Source organism: Furipterus horrens, unplaced genomic scaffold (genome assembly GCF_987537825.1).
Source record: "Furipterus horrens unplaced genomic scaffold, mFurHor1.1.pri manual_scaffold_10, whole genome shotgun sequence".
In the NCBI taxonomy this organism is placed as follows: domain Eukaryota; kingdom Metazoa; phylum Chordata; class Mammalia; order Chiroptera; family Furipteridae; genus Furipterus; species Furipterus horrens.
The window spans coordinates 38,608,138-38,629,222 of NW_028327180.1; the positions used below are offsets into that span (position 1 = coordinate 38,608,138).

Consider the following 21,085-nt stretch of genomic DNA (forward strand, 5'->3'; position numbering starts at 1 on the left):
TGCAAGGCATAGGCAGTTACTGGCATCAAAAGTTACTTGGGGCAGCAGATTTATTGGGGGCTTGCTAAAATTATACCTGAATTCCCAAAACCCAGGTCTTAAGCCTAAGAGGTGCCTTCGGTTTCATTAAGGTGCCATCTGGTTTTTGTGATATTACAGAGCTCTGTCTGGTAGAATAGGGGAAGAAGCCTCCATTCCGAGAAATGGCCCTTTGGGGCGAGTTTTGGCTATTTGGTCAACCTTTGCTTATAAACCTATGACTAAAAAGAAAGCGTTTTTATTGTAATACTGTTTAGCTTATGTATTGTATAATCTAGACTCAGGAGAGCTCTGGCCACTGAATGGGTCTTTAAATTACTGTATTATGCTGTAACTAGAGTTTTTTGTCAAAGATCGGGAAAGTAGGACAAAATGTCTTACCTAGAAACTTTCATGAATTTACATAGTCAAGATGTAGGATTAAAAGGAAAATGATGGTCCAGAGAAAAGGGAATTTGCCTGTGACAGTGCAGAAGCTCAGAGGGGAGGGCCCAGGAAGATCTAGATATTATGGCTGCTACAAGCATGGTCAGAGTTCAACAGCCCCTCCAGCTCAGGGGGATCTTCCTCCTTACACAGCTGAGGGAACTGGAGAAAGTGAGCCTGAAGTGGTCTCGTCATCTCAAACCCGCCAGGGAACCAAATTTGGTGGAGGAAAAGCTCCTACCAGGGCAGGGCAATACCCTTTGCAAAAACTTCCAGTGGGAGTAGGGCCAGAGTGTCAGCCCACTGGATATTATTAGGCACATATTCCATTTTTTACATCAGATTTGTTAAACTGGAAAAACTGTGAAAGGACCAGAATATATCCCTTTAGAATGGATGAAGGAGTGCACCCAGGTTTTTGAGTGCCTGAAGGTGCACCTGGCTTCAGCACCAGCCTTGGGGCTTCCAAACCTACTAAAGCCCTCTCAGTTATACCTTCATGAAAGGCAGGACGCTGCCCTAGGAGTTCTCACCCAAATGCTTCATGACATTCTGCAACCCATAGCTTACTTGTCAAGGAAACTATATCACACTGTCCAGGGATGGCCAACCTGTTTGAGAGCTGTGGCAGCCACTTGCAAGCTCTTACAGGAAGCTGAAAAGATTTCCTTGTGACAGCCTATCACCATTTATGCACCCCACCAGGTGTTAACCTGCTGGAGCAAAAGGGAAATCTGTGGATCACTGCTGGAAGGGTGGGCAGGTACCAAGCTATTCTTCTCAACCATCACAATGTCTCTGAAAACTACAAGTTAATCACTCCACACCCCCACACTTATTAGGGATTTCTGGACCCAAGAGTAGGTAGGATGATGACCATGTCCAGCTTGAAGCAACTAGAGGAGCTCGAGACCTTCGCCCATTGTCCTTTATAAGATTATAAAGAGTTAAGTCTGAGAGGGAGGGATTGTTATTTTTTATTGTTAAATTAATTAATTATTTAAAATTATAAATAAATAAATAAACTACAAGTTAAATCCTGCCTCTCTTCTCCCAGAGTCTGGCTTGGCTGTGTTAATACATGATTGTGCTGAGATAATTGATGAAGTTTATTCTAGCAGAATTGATTTACAGGTCCATGCTCTAGAAAGGGCACATTGGACTCTATATGCAGATGGAAGCAGTTTTATGGACAAGGGAAACAGAAAGGCTGGTTATGCAGTTGAGACTCTTGAAGGAGTAGTAGAGGCCAAGACCTTGTCACCGGGAACCTCTACCCAGAAATCTGAACTGATTGCATTGACAAGGGCACTGGAATTCTCACGCAAAAGGACAGTAAATGTGTATGCCGACTCAAAGTACACCTTCCTAATTTTGCATGCACATGGTCAGTCTGGAAGGAAAGAGGGCTATTAACATCCAATAAAGAGGAGATTAGGCATGCAGCAGGAATTTTAGAATTGTTAGAAGCTACTCAGGTTCCTTTACAGGTGGCAGTTATACACTGCCCTGGGCATCAGAAATGGGATGCTGAAGTGGCTAGAGGAAACAATCTGGCTGATCGAGCAGTCCAAGAATCTTCTAAAGGAACGTTTATAATACCTTTGGTACCTGTTCTAGATGTGTCATGTTTTGACCCTGAACATTTGACTGCAGACTTAGAGAAAGCTAAGATTTGGGGTTTTGATGGAGAAGGTGCTGATAGTGGATGGAAGAAGAATAAGAAAAGAGTTATATTCCTTCCTGAACATTTAATAGAGCCCATCGTGAAGCATTTGCGTGAGGCCGCTCACTATAGAAGAGATTCATTAACCACCTACCTATATCAAGCTATGGCTCACAGGACCTGGAATTTCTAAAGTCACATGAAAAGTAATTGCTAGATGTGTTGTGTGCCAGACGAACAACCCTAAGACAGATCCCCATCGAAAGAAAGAAGGAAAACAATACCAAGGGCCATGTCCACTTGAGGACTGGCAGATAGACTTGACCCAGACGCCAAGGGTCCGAGGGCAGAAATATTTGTTAGTCTTTGTTGATACCTTTTTAGGGTGGATAGGAGCCTGTCCTAGACCTGAGAAACCCTCGGAGGTAGTGAAAGCCTTCCTGAAGGAAATAGTTCATTGCTTTGGCCTGCCTCCTTGCTTGTATTAGAGGCCTCACCCCTACAGGTTTGATACCTTCCTTTGAGCCTGAGATAAGGTGCTACTCAAGACTTGGAAGACAGGATCTCCAGAAAGCCAACAACAAGAAAAGTGGACTGAACCTTGGGATGTACTCCTCACGACCTCCACCGTGGTGAAGTTGGCAGAAATCAAACCTTGGATTCATCACACCTGAGTAAAGAAAGCACAGGAGAAACAATGGACCACCAAGCCTCAAGAAGACCTGAAAGTCATCTTTCAAAAACAACGACATATACTTTCCATTACATTTTGTTTAACCCCCTATTATAGAGAACTTATTTCTTTCAAATGAGATGAAAATTTTTGGGTATATTTAGCAAAAATGTTCTAAACATCCCTGAATTTTGTCTTGCAGGAGGAACTTATGTTGAACAAACTTTCACTACCTGTCTTATAGGTGTTTGTACTCCCTTGGAAAGCCTTTGGAATTATACTATGTGAACATATCAATAAGAAAACGACCTACTCCGATATTTATAATTGGGGACTGTGGTAACTCTAAACGACAGGGAAATGTTTTCCTTAAAGGTCGCTAATATAGTCCCAGCTAGAGAATGTGCAACTTTTGTCAACTGTACTAAAAACTATTTTGTGCTTTCAGCAGATGTGAAGATGAATTGCACCACGACCACTAATGTATCTTATGCTTTTGCTTATGTTAAATTGCGTGCAGGATGCTTTCTAAAATGTGGAAGGACTGCTTATTCCTATGTTCCAGCAAACAGTTTGAGGGAGTGTGAGAAATGCTCACAATAAAATGCGGGGACACAGGACTTCAGCAGCAAAGTGAAGCGTTTATTCAGGAGCCTGCGGACTCGGGCGCACAGCCAGCAAGGGGCAAGCACACGCGAAGTGGACAAAGAAAACTGGTTTTATACTTAAGCAATTAGCTCCCCCTCCCCTCTCTTTCTACCTCATTTCTCCATTACTGGTTAAGCTGGTTTCACAATCTAACGTGATTAACTACTTCACTCAGGGTGTGATTAACTAAGGGTAATCTAGTTATAGGTCTATCTCCAATTTACTGTATTTGCAAAGTTATCTAGCTACATCTTCCCATTTCTCTGTGTTTGGTGATGACAATCTTCCTCCTTTTGGTCCCAGAGATATGTGGAATGTCATTTCCTCGCCCCTTTTCCATGATTCATCTGTTAATTATCTCCTATTGGTTTGAGAGTCACTGGCTTCTTTATTCCTTACTGGGACTATGCTCTCTAGGAAGACTGACGGTGTTCTTGCCTCAAAAGCCCCACGCCACCTGGGCCCAATGGGAACTCTCCCTTGCACCTGATTGTAACAGTGATTTACACCTTTTAAGCCCCACTGGATATATATCTTTGACTATATTTGTAATGCCAGCCATGGTTATCTCTTTGAATGTAGAAATAAGTAGATTGGCCTGTGCTATGGCAAACACTTTGAATGCCACCTCACAAGCCATCAGTGCCATTAGTCAAGAACAAGGACAAGTTAGAGGAGCAATATTAGAGAATCGCACTGCTATAGGCTATCTCCTTTTAAAACATAATAATGGATGTGAAGAATTTAAAGGACTCTGCGGTTTTAACCCAACTGATAATTCACAGCTCATACAGCATAAAATAAATCAAGTAAATGAAGTAGTATCCAACAGAAAACAGAAAGAGGGATTCTTTAGTATTGATTTGTCTAAATTAACCTCCTGGTTCCCTACTATTATTGTGCTTAAAGAAGCATTTGTTGCTTGTGTGTGTGGGTTTGTTTTTTTTTTTTCCATTTTTTTTCTATATCAGCTTGTTGCTGCTTACAATGTGCCCCCTCATGTATTCCTAAGCCCCCTACCAGATGGGCTAATGCTAAAATGCATGCTCAGTAGCAAAATGAGCACTTCCATATGAAACTGATCTAATAGAAATAAGGTAGTTTAAACTTACAGTAGGGAAATGATGGGGGACTCAAATGTTGGTAAAAGTTTAGTTTTAGATAATTGTTGATAAGCTTAGTAATGAATGTATGTAAGAAGCTATTGTTTCAGGAACTGAAGGTATGACTCACCTTGACTCCAGGAGAACATAAGCAGTTCCAACTTTTTGCCTTAGGAGGATTTCAAGCAATTCAGGATGGTATCTGAGCCATTGTGCTCCAGGGTGAGCCGACCACTGCCCAGGACACAGATAATGACCACCACCCAGGGCACAAAGTCCACGGCCCACGACACAGATGGAAAGAATGCTGCAGCTTTTATTAAGTTTTTCCCAGAATTACAAACCCCTTAACTACACTTTTCTTTTCCTTATAAAAACGGTCCGTTTATAATGGAATTTAAGATGGTCTGTTAGGGTACAAACCCGCCTCCTTCTCAGATCACTGACCATCTGAATAAAGCGCCCATATTCAATCCCTGTCTCTGCTTCCTGGGTTTGGTAGGTGGCAGGCAGCAGGAATACAGGCTTTTCTGGTTTCAGATCCATGGTGACCAACCTGGCCCACCCCTGACCCGGAGTTCACCAGGCCCTCCTGCTTCCTCCTTTTTCATTCTGAACAAGAGGCAATTTGAGAGATAACTGAGACAGGGCTTCCATATCAGGAGGAAGAGCCACTGGCCTGTGGGTTGATGCAGGGTGAGCCCCACCCTGAACAGGTTTTTTCCTGCACCTTTCTAACTGCGGTTCGTACTATACTGTCCCCAGAGAAAGTGTGGCAGGGAAGAGGTGACACCCAGAATCGGCATTCCTAAGGTATTTATTCGGGAATATAAACGTAATTACTGGGTGGGGCTAGGAAACTGCCCACACAAGGTCCACAGGATTGGTATTGCCTACTGTCCAATCAGGGCCCTGTGCATGCCCGAGTTCTGTCCAATCAGAGCCCACGGTTTAGTCAGACTCCATGATCCAGTCAGAATTCAGGACCTTGGCGTACCTTCCAATCAGGCTGGGGGGCGGGTGCATTCGCATCCCGCGTGGTAGTTGCTCTGTGGAGCTGTAGCTCTTGTTCCTACCTACCCCACGCAACTCCACATGTCTGGCGTGTCATCTCACTTGCCCAGGAGGAGAGGCTGCGAGGAGGATCCTGAGCACCTGGAGTGCGGCCTCGGAATGGTAAATGCTTGGGGGTTGGAACTTGAGACTGGAGGGACTGGTTTGACCGGCCGGAACAGCCTGGAAATGATTTCGGATTTGGTCTCCCGCGCCCCTCTCCCTTGGCTACCCCCACCCTCCGGAATCCCGACCCTAATTTATTTCCTCCTCCGCGGGTTGAGTTCCCCGCCTCCTGTCTCATCCTGATGTGGGGTCCCAGAGGGCCCTCACGCAGGTCTGCACCTGGGACCGATGGAGGACGAGACCACCACCGATTGGGTGCACGAGAGCTAAAGCAGTGCCTTTAGGGTAGGGACAAGGTTCCTATCTTAAAGCTATGCCAGCATTTCAAATCAGAGAAGTGCTTTTCTCGGTGAGGAAGGTGGTGTGACGGGACTGTCCTCCAACTATCTACTGAGAGAATTCCCAACTCAGCTTAGCACTGGATTGTTCTGCATCTCAGTGCCTATTCAGATGGTGCTGACGGGGATGTGTGAGGGGAGGGGTCTAAACTCGTACTGTGGGAAAGACCGAAGGCACAGTAAATCTTGGATGTAAAAAACGAAAAATGTGATTATTTGGACAAGGCTGTGGAATATGAAAAACCCAAACTTCGTAAGGAGAGACTTTCATTTAAAAGAATTATTGCAAAAGATGGGGAGAAGGAACTGTTGCACTCGGGGCGGGAGCTCTGCTCTAGGAGGATTCTCTGTCTAGGTATCTATCCAAGTGTGTCAAGAGCTGGGCAAAAGAGTTTTGCTTTTATAGAGAGGAGCTTATGAAACCAGGAAGTACCAGGTGTGGTTGAAATGGCAGATCCTCAGGTCAGTGTATTCTCAGTAAGGACTGTCCCCTGGCTGGGCGAAGGTGGATTAAAGTTCTGTGGTCTGGTGGAAGAGGGGAAGCTGAACCAAGTCTGGCCTAGAGGGCATTTGCTATGCTTGCTTAGTGGTGATGAGCAGTTCATCTAATCAATGAATGATGAGACACAGAATGGGTATTTGGTTGATTTCTGTGTCCAGCCTTATTCTTGCAGTGTGCGCTATTCCAAAACAAATGGATGGAGGGTTCCTTTCACCTCCATCAATGTTTCCAAAAGCACAGGGCTCAGGGAGGGTTCAGGATTGTCATCTGACACCTGTGAGCAGCCCCTTCTGTGTTCAGCTCAGTGCTAAGCTTTCTCTTTTTCCAGCATCAGGTTTCAGCTGATGTAAAATGACTGAATTCTTTTTGCCTGATTTCTTTACTTTAGTGAGGGTGGTATCAGGTCTATGTCCTGTGTCTCTCATTTGTGTTATTCCCATCTGAACAAGAGATGCCATAAGGAAATGTATCACTAAATAGAGAAATTACAGCCTCTTCCATTATTAGAGTTGGGGTGAGGGGGTGCGGGAAGTGCACAAAGTTCCACACCTTCATGTGAAGTGGGTGGAGAATGAACTAACATGTTTATAAAAATTTTGGTAACTTTTCTATTCAGAGTGCAGTGTGTGACACTGATTCTTCCCACTTCCTGTTAATAACTGGCTAGCTGGTCTTTAGAGATTAATGGAAATGTGAATGGTGAAACTGACACCTGTTTCAATTCTGATTAGTTGATTTACAACTTATTACCTTGACGATAATGAACTGACACACAGTTTCCAGTTAACTTAAATCCATAATAGTGACCTAGAATTTCCTTCCCCCAGTTTATCTTGGAACATGGGTGGAAGCAGTGATTCTGTGATATCTCATTCACACACTGGGACAGGGGCCCTTCTCTCATCTAAATGACTCTCCTGCTTGAAGCAGGTGTTTCATCTGTTTCATCTGGGTGGGTACCAGCTGCTCCCAAAGTTGGTCCTGCGTAGCTGAAGGACAGTGCAATGTGGTCTTGTTGGGCATCTCCCTCTAGAGGTGGCCTCTAGCCCCCAGAATCACCTAAAGGAGCAGTTCGTTGGTGCCCAGAGAAGCCATGCAACCTGGGGCGACCCACCTACACTTGGGCTGCAGCGGTTTGTCCTGAGGTGTATTGTGGATGACTTGGGGCTGTATGTAAAATGTTGATTTGAATTTTGCTTTAAGATTTAATAACAATACAAACACCTGTGCATTCACTGCCTAGGTGAAGAGCTAGGCCCTGGCCAGTTGTTAGCATTTCCTCCACGTGATTACCACCGCTGAAGTTACCGAAGTTAATTCTGTGTTCATATAATGTGCGGCCCAGGATCCTGTGGTGACAGGGTTTTTATTGATCACCATTGATGTTGAGCATGTGGTGTTCCATCGTCTGTGAAATGGCTTTCAGTCATTTGGTTTCATTTTCATTTCTATGTTCATTGATTTCTGATGTTTTCTTTTGATATTCTGGGCAGGAATCTTTTCATGTGCAGATACTGCACCCATTTTCACTGGAGTGTAGTTTATCTTTCATTGCTTTATTCTGTGCTGGTGAATGGAGTCTTCCTGTTAATAGATATGAATTTGTCATTCTCTTCCTTTGTAGCCTATTTTGTTTTCCCTATATAAGAAAACTTGGTACAACACTTCACTCTAACTTGTTCTGAAAGTGTTCTATCTAAATTTGCATCAAGTTGGTTATTTTATTATTTTTTAATCCTCTCCCAAGGATATATTTAATGATTTCAGAGAGAGAAGGGGGGGGGTACACAGAAACATTGATGTGAGAGAAACATCAATCGGTTGCCTCCCATTTGCACCCTGGACCAGGAATTGAACCCCACAACCTTTTGGTACACAGAACAATTCTCCAACTAACTGAGCCACCTGGCCAGGGCAAGTTCATTATTTTACATGAAGTCAATAAGAAGGACCTTCATTGTCCCCTATGATAACCATTTCTCTTCCCTGATGTGTTAAAATGTTTGTCATTTCCACCCCTGGGTCATGCCTGCTCTGACAAGAGATTCAGGCCCCACAAGTGGTCTTGTGTCAGAGACTTGCATTCTTATCCATGAGTCCCTCCTTTCTGTAGTACTATGCTTTCCTAGTTCCTGTTGTGACTTAAATGCCTTCTTCAGTTTTAGGGAAAAATTTTCTATATTGTTCTTTAAAAGCATGACTATTCCTAGATATTTGCTTTTCATTTTAGTTTTGAGAAATAGTTTTTTATGAATTTAAAAGCAAACAAATAACCCCAGTCTGGTTTTAATGTAAAGGGAATTTTATTAAAACTAAATCTATTACCCTGGCCGGGTGGCTCAGTTGGGTGGAGCATCTTCGCATACTCCAAAAGGTAGCAGGTTTGATCCCCAGCCAGGGCACATACCTAGGTTGTGGGTTTGATCCTAGTTGGGATGCATTCAGGAGGCAACCAGTCAATGTTTCTTTCTCACATCGATGTTCCACTCTTTCCTTTTCTCTCTAAAATCAATACAACATATCCTGGGGGGAGGGAAAGATTAAAAAAAATAAAACTGTCTATTTAGGAGAGTTGCTATCATGGTGGCATTGAGTTTCCCTCTAAGTAACAAGTGCCATATTTCCATTTCTTTCCTGGTACTTTGATTCTTCTTCTGTATCTTTCTCCTTCTTTTCTTTTAACACAGCTTAACTTATAACACATTTGTTCACCAGGTGAGTGGGCATTTTCCCTACAGCAAACAATTCTGGGACACTAGCCAGATGTCCTGCAATCTAACTCGATTCTGACACTATCTCCCAGGAGGTAGCACCAGATCCCACAGGTAAAGGGCTCAGTCCCACAGGACTGCCCCTCAGTTCAGGCCAGTCAAAAGTAGTAGGTCCTCAGTTTACCTACAGCTTCTGTGGGCTTGGCCACAAATCAAGGTTCCCATGACTTCCTCCGTGGGTTGGATTAATTTGCCAAAGCTGCTCAACAACTCAGGAAAACACTGACTTACATTTACCAGTTTATTAAAGGAAATGATGAAACATACAGATAAACATCCAGATGAAAAGATACATACTGTCAAGTCTGGGTGGGGGGACCTCAGTGCTCAAGCTACTGTCCCTGTGGAGTAGAGGTGTGTCACCCTCCCAGTGTGGATGTGCTCACCCACATACATGCTCTCCAAACCTTATACTAGTAGGATTTTCTGCAGTCTTCCTTACCTAGGCATGATTAATTATTACAGTTATTTCCAGCCCTTCTCTCCCACCTGGAATATATGATTAGATCTGGATATTCCAACCTTCTGATGTTGGCTGGGACTTTCTGGTGACAGCCTCCTTTCAGGAGCTACCTAGAATGGCCTCATTAGAACGAAAGATGCTCCTGGTGCTCTTGGAATGTGGAATGTCGGCAGCCGTCCGTCTCGAGAGACGATGGTGTAGCTTCTTAAGAGTCTATCTGCACCGCCGAGAATGGCTGTGCAGTCCAACTCGGGAGTGACATGGTATCTGTCTCCTCCCGTGTTGAATCGACATCTTGTGATGATGCTGGAGTGTCCTCTTCAGTGAAGCTGAAGCTACAGAGCCTGGGCAGGGTGATATGGAGGGTCTGCTGTTGCCCATGCAGCAGACCCCCCCTCTCTTCGCAGCTGAAGGGTCCAAGGGAAAGACGGAGTCAATACAGCTTGGCTTCAGGTGCGCCGCAGGAGTTGCTGGTGTTGACTACAACGTCGAACCGCCTTAGGGACTCCGGCTCCGGATTTTCTGTCGGGGTTTACTCCCTTAGCCTTTCCCCTGAAGAGGTATGCCTCAAGGCAGCGGAGGTTTTTTGGAATCAGAGTTTTCCTTCTCTGATGTGCCCTGACTGGAAGATCGAACCAGCGACACTTAGCTCGCAGGCCGACGCTCAATCCACTGAGCCAAACCAGCCAAAGGCTTAGGTAATTATGTACAGGGCTTCTAGGAGCTCTGTGCCTGAGGGGCAGTATTCAATATCTGTATTCTGTTATATCACTGACATACTTTATAAGTAACAGAACATTTGTAATAAATTGAAGCTTCTCATTTGAATTAGTTTTAATAGTCTCGGTTATCTTTAAAAATTTAACTGCTGTTGCTAGTGATACAAAATCAATAGCGATTCACTTATTTTTTAAATTTTTTAAAAGATTGTGTAAAGATTTTATTTATTTATTTTTAGAGACAGGGGAAGGAGGGTAGAAAGAGAGGGAGAGAAACGTCAGTCAGTTGCCTTTCGTACATCCCCAGCCAGGGACCTGGTGTGCAACCCAGGCATGTGCCATGACTGGGAATTGAAGCAGCAACTTCACAGTTTGAGGGATGATGCTGAACCCACTGAGCCACTCCAGTCAGGGTGTGATTTATTTTTATATTGTTTTTGCTTTCTGGAAACTCACTAAATATTGTATTATCTGCTTATTTTATTGTTTTTTTTTTCTTTCTTTTCTTTTTGTGTGTGTGTATCTTCCATAATAATACTTTGACCTATGAATACAGGCAACTTTTTTGTCTGCTATAATTTTTATGTTTTTTTTCCCTCTGGCTGTAGATGGGTTCTCTTCCAGGAATGAAGTGAGTGGTCTCCTTGTTTTACCTAATTTTGGGGGAAAGGGTCTTACTTTCTATCATTCGTATGTTCTTTAACGAACATTTCTTTTCAATGTGTCCCTCCTTAATTTCTGCAGGTTTGCACCCATTTCTAAACTGTTATGGTTTTTCATATAGATGGATGTGGACTAGCATAAATCTCTCTCTCTCTTTTTTCTTTTAAAAGATTTTTATTGATTTTTAGAGAGAGGGGAAGGGAGGGAAAAAGAGGGAGGGAGAGAAATATCAATGTGAGGTTGCCTCTTGCACGCTTCCAACTGGGGATCTGGCCTGCAACCCAGGCATGTGCCCTGACTCAGAATTGAACCAGCGACCCTTTGGTTCGTGGTGCTCAATTCACTGAGCCACACCAGCTAGGGCAGCATACATCTTTTTCTTCTCATTTAAGCTGGTATTGTGATAAATTATAATTGATTTCATACTGTTCAATTGTAAACGGCAGTGTATGTAGAAAATGCAGAAGCAACTGCACTAGCAACTACATATTCTGAAGTGAACATCTGTGCAAGAATGGCGATGCCAAGTCCTACACAATGCTCCACTTGAAATGACTCCCACAGGCAGGCCCTCTCTGTGGGTGAATTAGACATGTGTGCACTCCTAAGTCAGTGTATTTTATTTCTGCACATTTTTTCTGAGTGCACACTGCATCATACTTAGTGCATTCGATGGTGTGTTGGGTTTCTTTTGTTCACAATTACGTTTTATCCCATGGGATGGTAGCTAACTTTGGTTGTTTTGTACTGTTCCCTGATGGGACTATAACATTTTCAGTTTTTGATTCTTCTCCTTGTGGTCACATGGATCGCTTCATGGTTTTTTGTTATGACAAGTCATTCTAACAACACTATTAGATGTCTTAGGCATTCAGATGTCTTAGGCTTGTCTTCTCAAAAGTTTGCACATTAGACCCTGTTCCTCCCCACAGAACCATGTTCTACATCTGCCCCTCTTTTTTATGGTTGTTTACCCCAGACCCACACCCGAAATGGGTTTGGGTGTCCAGATGCTGTCACATGCACCAGGAGGCTAAGAAAATGGTTGGCAATCTGGGGAGAGCGGGCTGGGCTCGTGCACTCTTGCAGGGCCTCTTTATTGGTTTGCCTAAACTGGCCCAGGCAGGGAAAGGGTGGGGACGGGAGAGCTTTTACCAGTCAGACTGCAGATCACATCTCATATGGAGCCATCCTCATTATTAACACTCACCAGTGATGTATGCTCCATGCTTGACATATACCTCATCTCATTTGTCTGAGAGTGTTAATTTTATAAGCCAGCTGCCCTAGGGTTATATTTTAGTGAAGACCAGCAAGCCCAGGGCATTCGAGAGAGGCAGGTAAATATGTAAGGACGTAGGCTCTGTTATAATGTTTCAACACCATTATTGACTGGTTTAATGTGCTATTTCATGTTGAGTTACATGTGCAGATTTTTCATTGTCCTTTCAGTGGTGAAAGAGTTTAGATATAAATAAAGAGAAGGAGATATCAGAGCTGAGGGTAAGTGAATGGAAAAAATGGGTTAGGTAATAAGGGAAATCCAGTACCACATTAACACCTGCAAAGAGGCTCAGAGCAAAAGGTGTGTCCTCTCTTAGCTCAGTTATACCAGGTGTCCAAAAGGGTAGAGCTGTGTGTTGCTGAGACCATGGCTGCTTTTGGAACCCAACAGAATGAGATGGAAGCCTCAAATCTGAGTGTCCTCACCCTGTGAAACATTTTTGTGTCATATGATGGTGGACTAGTTTTTTTTTAAGAGACATAAGATTTCTTTCTTTTTTTTTTTGTAATTTTATTTATTTTTTAGAGAAAGAGAAAGGAAGAGAGAGAGGGAGAGAAACTGGTGTATGAGAGAAACATAGATTGGTTGCCTCTTGCACACCTCTCTACCCAGGGACCTGATCTGCAACCCAGGCATGTGGGAATTGAAATGGCGATCTTTTGAGCCCTAGCTGGTGTGGCTCATTGGATTGAGCACTGGCCTGAGAACCAAAGGGTTGCCAGTTCTATTCCCAGTCAAGACACAGGCCTGGGTTGCAGGCCAGGTCCCCAATTGGGGGCGCCCAAGAGAGGCAACCACACAATGATGTTTCTCTCCCTCTCTTTCCCCTTCCCTTCCCCTTTCTCTGAAAATGAATTTTAAAAATATTTTTTTAAAAAAGGAAAGAAATGGCAACCTTTCAGTTCACTGGCCAGTGCTCAGGTAGTTGTTATTAATGACTGAATGAAACTCTAGTATTGTGTCAGTATCTTTTGATTTTATGATTGTTTTTGCTCTAAGGAATCCATGCTTAAAGGCCAGGGGTGGACTGTGATATTGTGATAAAAGAAATTATATTGGGTCATTTGGATAACCAAAATATATTTGCCTTAAGTATTTGGGCTTCGTCAACAATTCCTGACTCACTGTCATAAAACCCTTGGAAATTCCAAAGAGCTGAGATTGACAAAAAAATGTCTTTGGTTATGTAAATGAGATGACTTTCAGATGGCAACTGAGGAGGAGGCTGGTGCTAGTAGAGCCAACACATGATAGAGGGTTGGAAGTGTCAGTCCTGCTCCTGACTTTCAGGGAGAGGAGAGGCTGGAGAGTGAGGTGAGTCATCAATTACCCAAGTTTTAACCAATCCTGGCTATATTAGGAAACCTCCATAAAATCCCAAAGGAGGGGATCTGGAGAGCCTCTGGGGTTGCGGATGTGGGGAGAGAGGCGCGCCTGAGACAACATGGAACCTCCACAGCCCTTTCCCGTACCTTGCCCTGTGCCTCTCTCCCATCTGCTGCTCCCGAGTTATAACCCTTGACACTAGTGATCGAGGGAGTATCTCATTCCCGTGAGTCCTGTGAGCCTGCCCAGCAAATTAATCCAACTGTAGGTGAGCGGGTTGTGAGAACCTCTGCTCTACAGGCAATCAGCCAGAAGTGCAGCTGACAGCCTGGGCTGGAGACGGGCCTCTGAAGTGGGTTGGGGTGGATGGACGTACAGTCTTAGGACTGAGCCATCAACCTGCTATGTCTGATGCCATCTTCAGTAAATAGTGTGAGAAGTGGTTTGAATTCTTGGACCCTGAGCTGGTGTTCCAAGAATTGCTTGGTGGTGTAGTGTTCTGTCCGCAGTGGACAAATTTGAGTGTCATAATACACTTTGCATCTAATCTCAATACAAAATCTTATCCCACAAGTGCTTTGTAAAATTTCCTCAAACTGCTGAATCTGTCAATCTTCTGCAACTTCTTTTTTACACTCTTATTTGCCCACGTTCTGTTGTTTATGAATAAACTTTCCATTAGGTTATGAAGCACATATTTTAGCATATCTAAACTTATTTTTAAATAGCTTTAATTGAGATTTAAAAAATTCTTTTTAAATTTATTTTTAGAGAGGGGAATGGAGGGAGAAAGAGAGGGGAGACACTTCAACGTGTGAGAGAAACAATCTGTCGCCTCTCACACACCCGCAACTGGGGACCTGGCCCGCAACACAGGCATGTGTCCTGACCAGGAATCAAACTAGTGATCTTTCGGTTCACAAGTCAACATTCTGTCCATTGAGCCACACTGGCCAGGACTGAGATATTTTTTTAAAAACATAAAGTTCAGCCCTGGCCAGTGTGGCTCAGTTAGTTGAAACTTTATCCTGTAGTCGAAAGGTTGTGGGTTCAATTCCCAGTTGGGGCACAGGCCTGTGTTGTGGGTTCAATCCCCTATCCCTGCACGGGCATGTGTGACTCCCATCTGGATGCTTATGATCCCCAATCCAGGAGCCAATTCTTGATCTGGGCATGTACGGGAGGCAACCAACTATGCTTCTCTCTTGCATCGATGGTTCTCTCCCTTCCTCTCTCCCCTCCTCTCTCCCTTCCTCTCTCAAAAGGAACAAAAAAAAAAAAAAAAAAATAGCAATGAAAAAGACATGTCCTCGGGTAAGGATAAAAAAGAGAAGGAAAAAAACCCATAAAGTTCACCAGTTAGAAGTATAAAATGCAACCATATTTTTGTATATGTACAGAATTGTATCACCATCACATTTTGAACCATTTTTATCACCCCAAAGAAAATTTGCGTCTACTGTCAGTCACTCCTCATTTAGGTCTCTGTCCCTACACTTAGTTCCTAGCAATTTATTCATCTACTTTCTTTCTCTATAGACGGGTGTCCTCTGGACATTTCATGTATATGATTTCATACCATCTGTGGTTTTCTGTGATGCGTGGTAATGTCCTTAAAGGTCATTGATCTTGTGGCATGAATCACTGTTTCATTCCTCTTAGTTCCAAATAATATTCCATTGTGTGAATATTCCACATTTGCTTATTCAAACCAATCAATGAACTCTGGAGTTGTTTCTACCTTACCCAACAGATGGCCCATGCCCCAGGCCCTGGCCTGTGTCTTTGTTCAGTGTCATTCTCATGCTGGGAGGGGTTGCGTCTCTGCCTCTCTCAGATCTGAAGGCTGTACACCAGGCTCCTCAACACTGTTGACACTCAAGGCGAGACCGTTTAGATCAAGCAGTACTGGAAATCTCAGTGTTCACAAAATCCTGACATTCTGGGTACAGGTCTTGGAGCTGACAAGACAGTAACTTGTGAGCAAGCAAAGTATCCAGTTTCATGTTATCTAAATAATGATTTTATTGTTCACTCTTTAGCTTACCTGTGAATCTGCTCTATCGCAGTAAAAATTATTGTTTTCAACTGTCTGAGGATAAGTCTATATCAATTGTTGTTGCACTTTGCTTCAGGGTTCCAAGCACTTACCAGCACTGAGTATACTGCCTCTGGTTTGCTTGCTTGTCATTTCCCATGAGAATGTGAGCTCCGGTGTCCTAGGAATTGAATTGAAGTCTCTGTCAGCCTCCCTTGTTTTCCTGCACACATTGGGTGAAGAGGTGCCTTGTTGAAATAGAATATGTGGGATGTTTCAGAACACAGTGGTCTTTTCGGATGTGGCTGTGAACTTCACTCAGGAAGAGTGGGCTTTGCTGGATGGTGCTCAGAGGAAGCTCTACAAAGAAGTAATGCAGGAGACCTGCAGGAACCTGAACTCAGTGTGTAAGTATGGCTTCATTACTTCCCTTAGATTTTAGAGAGGGTGTATTTCTTAAAAATTTTTTTTTTATTGGAGTTAATGAATGAAAAAAGGACAGACAACAGTTCAAGCCTTCATGGACCTTACCTAGAGTCAAATGGCTTTTTCTTGATAACATGTATTGATCTATTTATTACTGATTTTTAAAATTTATTATTTATTTATTCTTAGAGAGAGGGGAAGGGAGGGAGAAAAAGAGGAAGAGAAACATTGATGTATGAGAGAAACATCGATCGATCAGTTACCTCTCGCATACCCTCATTTGGGGACCTGGCTTGCAACCCAGGCATGTGCCCTGACCAGGAATCGAACTAGCAATCTTTTGGTCCATGGGACAGCGTCCAGCCTACTGAGCCACACCAGCCAGGGCTATTTACTAATTTTGATTGAAAATCTGAGGCTCCCTAATTTAATGTGTAAGTGTCATCTCCAGTGTCACTTTGGGACCATGAGAGCATCTTGAGAAAGTTACACTGTGATTAATACACATTTGATATGGTAATTTTGCTGCAGTTGAACACACTTACTGAATGTCACTGGATTTGAAGATTGTACTATCCATCCATCTCAAGGAATGTTCATTTCCCTCCATTCTCCCCAATGATGAGCTTTTGTGCACAAGCAGAGCAGCAGCCACGCACCATGTCACCTCCTAATGGTGGCTGGGACCATGAAGAAAGGCTTCATCGAGGGTCCTTGTTTCTGCCAACACAAAGAGAGCATGAACCAGTGCAGGGGACAGATTTTAGTTATGGGCATGTCCATCAGAAACGTGACTCTCTCTGAGAAGGATGACGTTTGTCATTCACCTGAGCCTGTTGGATTTTCATCCATCCTAAACCACTTGGGAAGACTTTCTTTTCTCCTCTTGTGAAGGGAGTATTTGAGCATGTCCATTTTGTCCATTTTTTTCTACTTTGCATTTTTTGATAATATTCATCTGAACATCAGTCTTCGTCTCTTAAAGTAGTCCTTAGTGGACAGGCTGCCATTTTGACACATTTTACCTGTTTTTCACAGTCCCACATAGCCAAGGTCTGCAATTTTGCGGGGTTATTTTGCTCGTATGTAGGTTCATCTTTACAAAATTTGTTTACATTTTGGATCAGTACATGAAAGTACAAATATTGTCTGTTTTTTTTACAACACTTCATTTCTATGAAATTAAGGTATTTTACCAATTGTTGCAGATTGCTGCACTCAAGTTAACATCAGTGATTCTAGTTCTCAGAGGAGTATTTTGGACAATAAAATACTCATTGAAGAGAAATCAGTAAGATTTACAAGATATTATTCTTGGTCAGTTTTTGGTGAAAACCAATTGTTTATTAACAATGGAGATCAGCACCTAACCCAGCAGACGCCTTTTAGGTGAGTGGCACTCCCACGGGAGGAAGGGATTATCTGCATAGTGTTAAAACTACCTTAAAGTTTAAAAATCTATAGAAATTTCACCAAAGAATTGTGTACTTGGAGAATTTTTACAACACAACATTTTTCTGATATGATGTGATGTTGAATATATACATAGAATATAGTTGGAAACAATGATAAAGAAATTCCAAATGTAAGAAACACTAAAAGGGCTTAATTTGAGACCTCAGCCAGAGCATTAAGCTTTTTCCATGATGTAAAAACGCATATTTTGCCCAAAACAGCCATCTATTGAAAATGACAAGTATATAGTGAAAATAATTCTTTACATCATCAATCACTAATAAGTAAATCACTTATCAATAATTTCTAATTATATGTTTAATATTTTGAACAGAAGTCATTTGCAGGAGCGTTCCTGTGAAACTAACGAAGCTAATCAATGTGGACACACCCTGAACCGAATGACAGATCTTTCTGTGTCTGAGAGATATTTGACTGCAGTTAAACCCAATGAAAGCACTATGCCTAAAAAGGTCTTCCTAGAATGTTCTTTTCTTCAGCATCAGGAAACATCTCAAACTGGATACACGTCCCATCCATGTGAGGAATATCCACAAGCCTGCAGGTATGTCTCTTGCCTGAGCACTCACGTGGAACCAGACCATGTGGAGAAACCCTATCAGTGTCAGGATGCTGGGAGAGCACCTGAGAGATGTGTGAAGAGTCTCAGTAATAAAAACTCCGTTGAGTGTAAGGAATGTGGAAAAGCTTTCAATTGTTCTTCCTCCCTTCGAGAACACCTAAGGATGCATTGTGAAGATAAATTCTATGAATGTCAGCAGTGTGGCAAAATCTATAAATTTTTTTCCTCCCTGGTAAAACATGTAAGAGTCCACACTGGAGAGAAACCTTATGTGTGTAAGCACTGTGGCGAGGCTTTCAGTTCTCATTCCTCTTTTCAAAGACACATGGAAATGCACGATGGGCAGAAGTCCTTTGAATGTCAGCAATGTGGAAAAGTCTTCAGGTGTTTGGCCTCCCTCCGAAAACATTTGAGAATCCACTCTGGAGACAAACCCTATGTGTGTAAGGAATGTGGGAAAGCCTTTGGTTATTACAGCAAACTTCAAGTACATGCTAGAATACACAGCGGAGAGAAGCCCTATGTATGTAAGGTATGTGGGAAAGCATTTAGGATTTCCACATACCTGCAAGAACATGTGAGAATTCATACTGGGCAGAAGCCCTATGAATGTAAGCAGTGTAGAAAAACCTTCAGGTGCTTGTCATCCCTACAAAAACATGAGAAAATCCACTCTGGAGACAAACCCTACGTGTGTAAGGAATGCGGGAAAGCCTTCTGCTATCGCAGCAACCTTCAAATACATGGTAGAATACATAGTGGGGAGAAACCCTATACATGTCAGGAGTGTGGGAAAGGCTTCAGTCAGCTAGGCTCTTTTAAAAAGCATGTGAGCACACACAGTGAGGAGAAACCCTATGAATGTAAGGAGTGTGGGAAAGGATTCAGGATTTCAAGATACCTGCAAGAACATGTGAGGATACATACTGGGCAGAAGTGCTATGAATGCAAGGAGTGTGGGAGAGCTTTTGGTTATTATTCATCATTGCAAAGACACATGAGAAAGCACAATCAAGACAAACCCTAGGAATAAGAGGAATGTGGGAAAGCCTTCTCTTGTCATGCCTACCTTGAGTACGTGCAAGAACACACATGGGCTCTGGCTACATGGCTTGGTTGGAGTGTCATTCTGTGCACCAAAGGGTTGCCAATGTGATTCCCAGTCAGGGCACATGCCTGAGTTTTGGGTTTAATCCCTGGTTGGGGCACATGCGGGAGGCAACCAATTGATGTTCCTCTCCCACATCGATGTTTCTCTCCCTTCATCTCTCTCTAAAAAGGAGTGGAAACATGTCCTTGGGTGAGGACTTTTTAAAATTAAAAAGGCACACAAGAGAAATTCTGGTATACAAGGAGTGTGGCAAAGTTCTCTTCAGTTCTCACTCACAACTTTGAGAACAGGTGAGAATTCACACGGCAAAGAAAAACCTTATTAATGGAAAGAATATGCTAAAATCTTCAGTGTCTCACTTCTTTTGTACATGAAAACTCAGGAAAGCAATGTTATAATTTTTATAAATATGGCTGTACCTTTGCAAGTGCCTCATCATTAATAGGGATCCTAGTCTATTTCTAGTTCATATTCTCAATTGAATATTTAAAGAATATGCTCCTATATCCTCTATTTTCTGTGCTACATATATTTTGTTTAAATAAATGTACAGTTATATAAAATTAGTCTCATTTCTATTGTAATATCTTTTTTGATAGATGGGTAATAAGTTGGTGTTTTTTTTGGTGTAATTTGATATAATTTTACATGAAAAGTTAACTGATACTTTTTACTGTTTCTGGTTTCTTTTTAATCTTCACTCAAGGACATGCTTATTGATTTCTAGAGAGAGGGAAGGGAGGGAGAGCAACATCTATGTGAGAGAGAAACATCAATCGGTTGCCTCTTGCACACACCCCAACCAGGAACTGAACCAGCAATCTAGGCATACAAGGTCTGTCTGGAAAAAGTAATATAATGTAATGAGAACAGTTTGCACAACATCGATGTAACTTGGCAACCAACGAGAGTGGACAGGAATGTGCATGCGTGAACAATGACAACTTCACTGTACTAGTCAGTGGGGGCAGTAGACGCTGTTGAGTGAGCATGTGTACTGTGTGGCCATTGCATTTAAAATGACTGGGCGAGTAGAGCAATGAATGCATCAAATTTTGCATTAAGTTTGAACATCCACTTGTGGAAACTATTCAGATGATTCAGAAGGCTGCAGCTATGGGCAGCTGGTGATTGGCAGCTTCATCACGACAATGTGTCTATTCATGCATCACATCTTGTGCAGAGTTTTCTGGCAAAACATCAAATCCCCCAGGCGACTCAGCCCCCCATATAGCCCAGGTCTGGCTCCCTGCAACCTCTGACTTTTCCCAAAACTAAAATCATCTTTGAAAGGGAAGAGATTTCAGACCATCGATGATGAGATTCAGGAAAATACAATGGGGCAGCTGATGGCAGTTGGGAGAACTGTGTGAGGTCCCAAGGTGCCTACTTTGAAGGGGCCTGAGGCCTCATTGTCCTTTGTACAATGTTTTTTGTATGTGTCTTCAATAAATGTCTCTATTTTTCATATTACATGACTGAGTACTTTCTGGATGGACCGCTTATGCCCAAACCAAATCCACAACCTTTTGGTCCAGGGGTGACCCTCCAACCAACTGAGCCACACTGGCCAGGGCAACTTTTTACTGTTTCTAGTATGTGATCATGATGTGAGACCTACATTGTTGTTGTTGTTGTTGTTTTTTTCTGGTCCACTGTTACAGGTACTAG

The 21,085-nt window shown here is 42.8% G+C and overlaps 1 protein-coding gene and 1 pseudogene across 1 annotated transcript; both read left to right on the forward strand.

The window, feature by feature from the left end:
* Window positions 1–1,067: 1,067 nt before the first annotated feature.
* On the forward strand, window positions 1,068–4,484 carry LOC149999637 (uncharacterized; annotated as a pseudogene).
* A 1,119-nt stretch (window positions 4,485–5,603) lies between these two features.
* LOC149999638 (uncharacterized) lies at window positions 5,604–20,887 on the forward strand. The gene is made up of 4 exons (XM_090289250.1): window positions 5,604–5,731; window positions 16,120–16,246; window positions 17,474–17,654; window positions 18,055–20,887. The coding sequence occupies exons 1-4, from the start codon at window positions 5,651–5,653 to the stop codon at window positions 19,328–19,330; spliced, it is 1,665 nt and encodes a 554-aa protein (XP_090145376.1). The 5' UTR covers window positions 5,604–5,650; the 3' UTR covers window positions 19,331–20,887.
* Window positions 20,888–21,085: the final 198 nt, after the last annotated feature.

Excerpts from the sequence above, each read along its gene's own strand:
- LOC149999638 (XM_090289250.1), top strand. The coding sequence starts at position 5,651 with ATGTCTGGCGTGTCATCTCACTTGCCCAGGAGGAGAGGCTGCGAGGAG. Across the intron at positions 5,732-16,119 it reads TGGAGTGCGGCCTCGGAATG|AACACAGTGGTCTTTTCGGA; the intron begins GTAAATGCTTGG and ends GGGATGTTTCAG. Across the intron at positions 16,247-17,473 it reads CAGGAACCTGAACTCAGTGT|ATTGCTGCACTCAAGTTAAC; the intron begins GTAAGTATGGCT and ends CAATTGTTGCAG.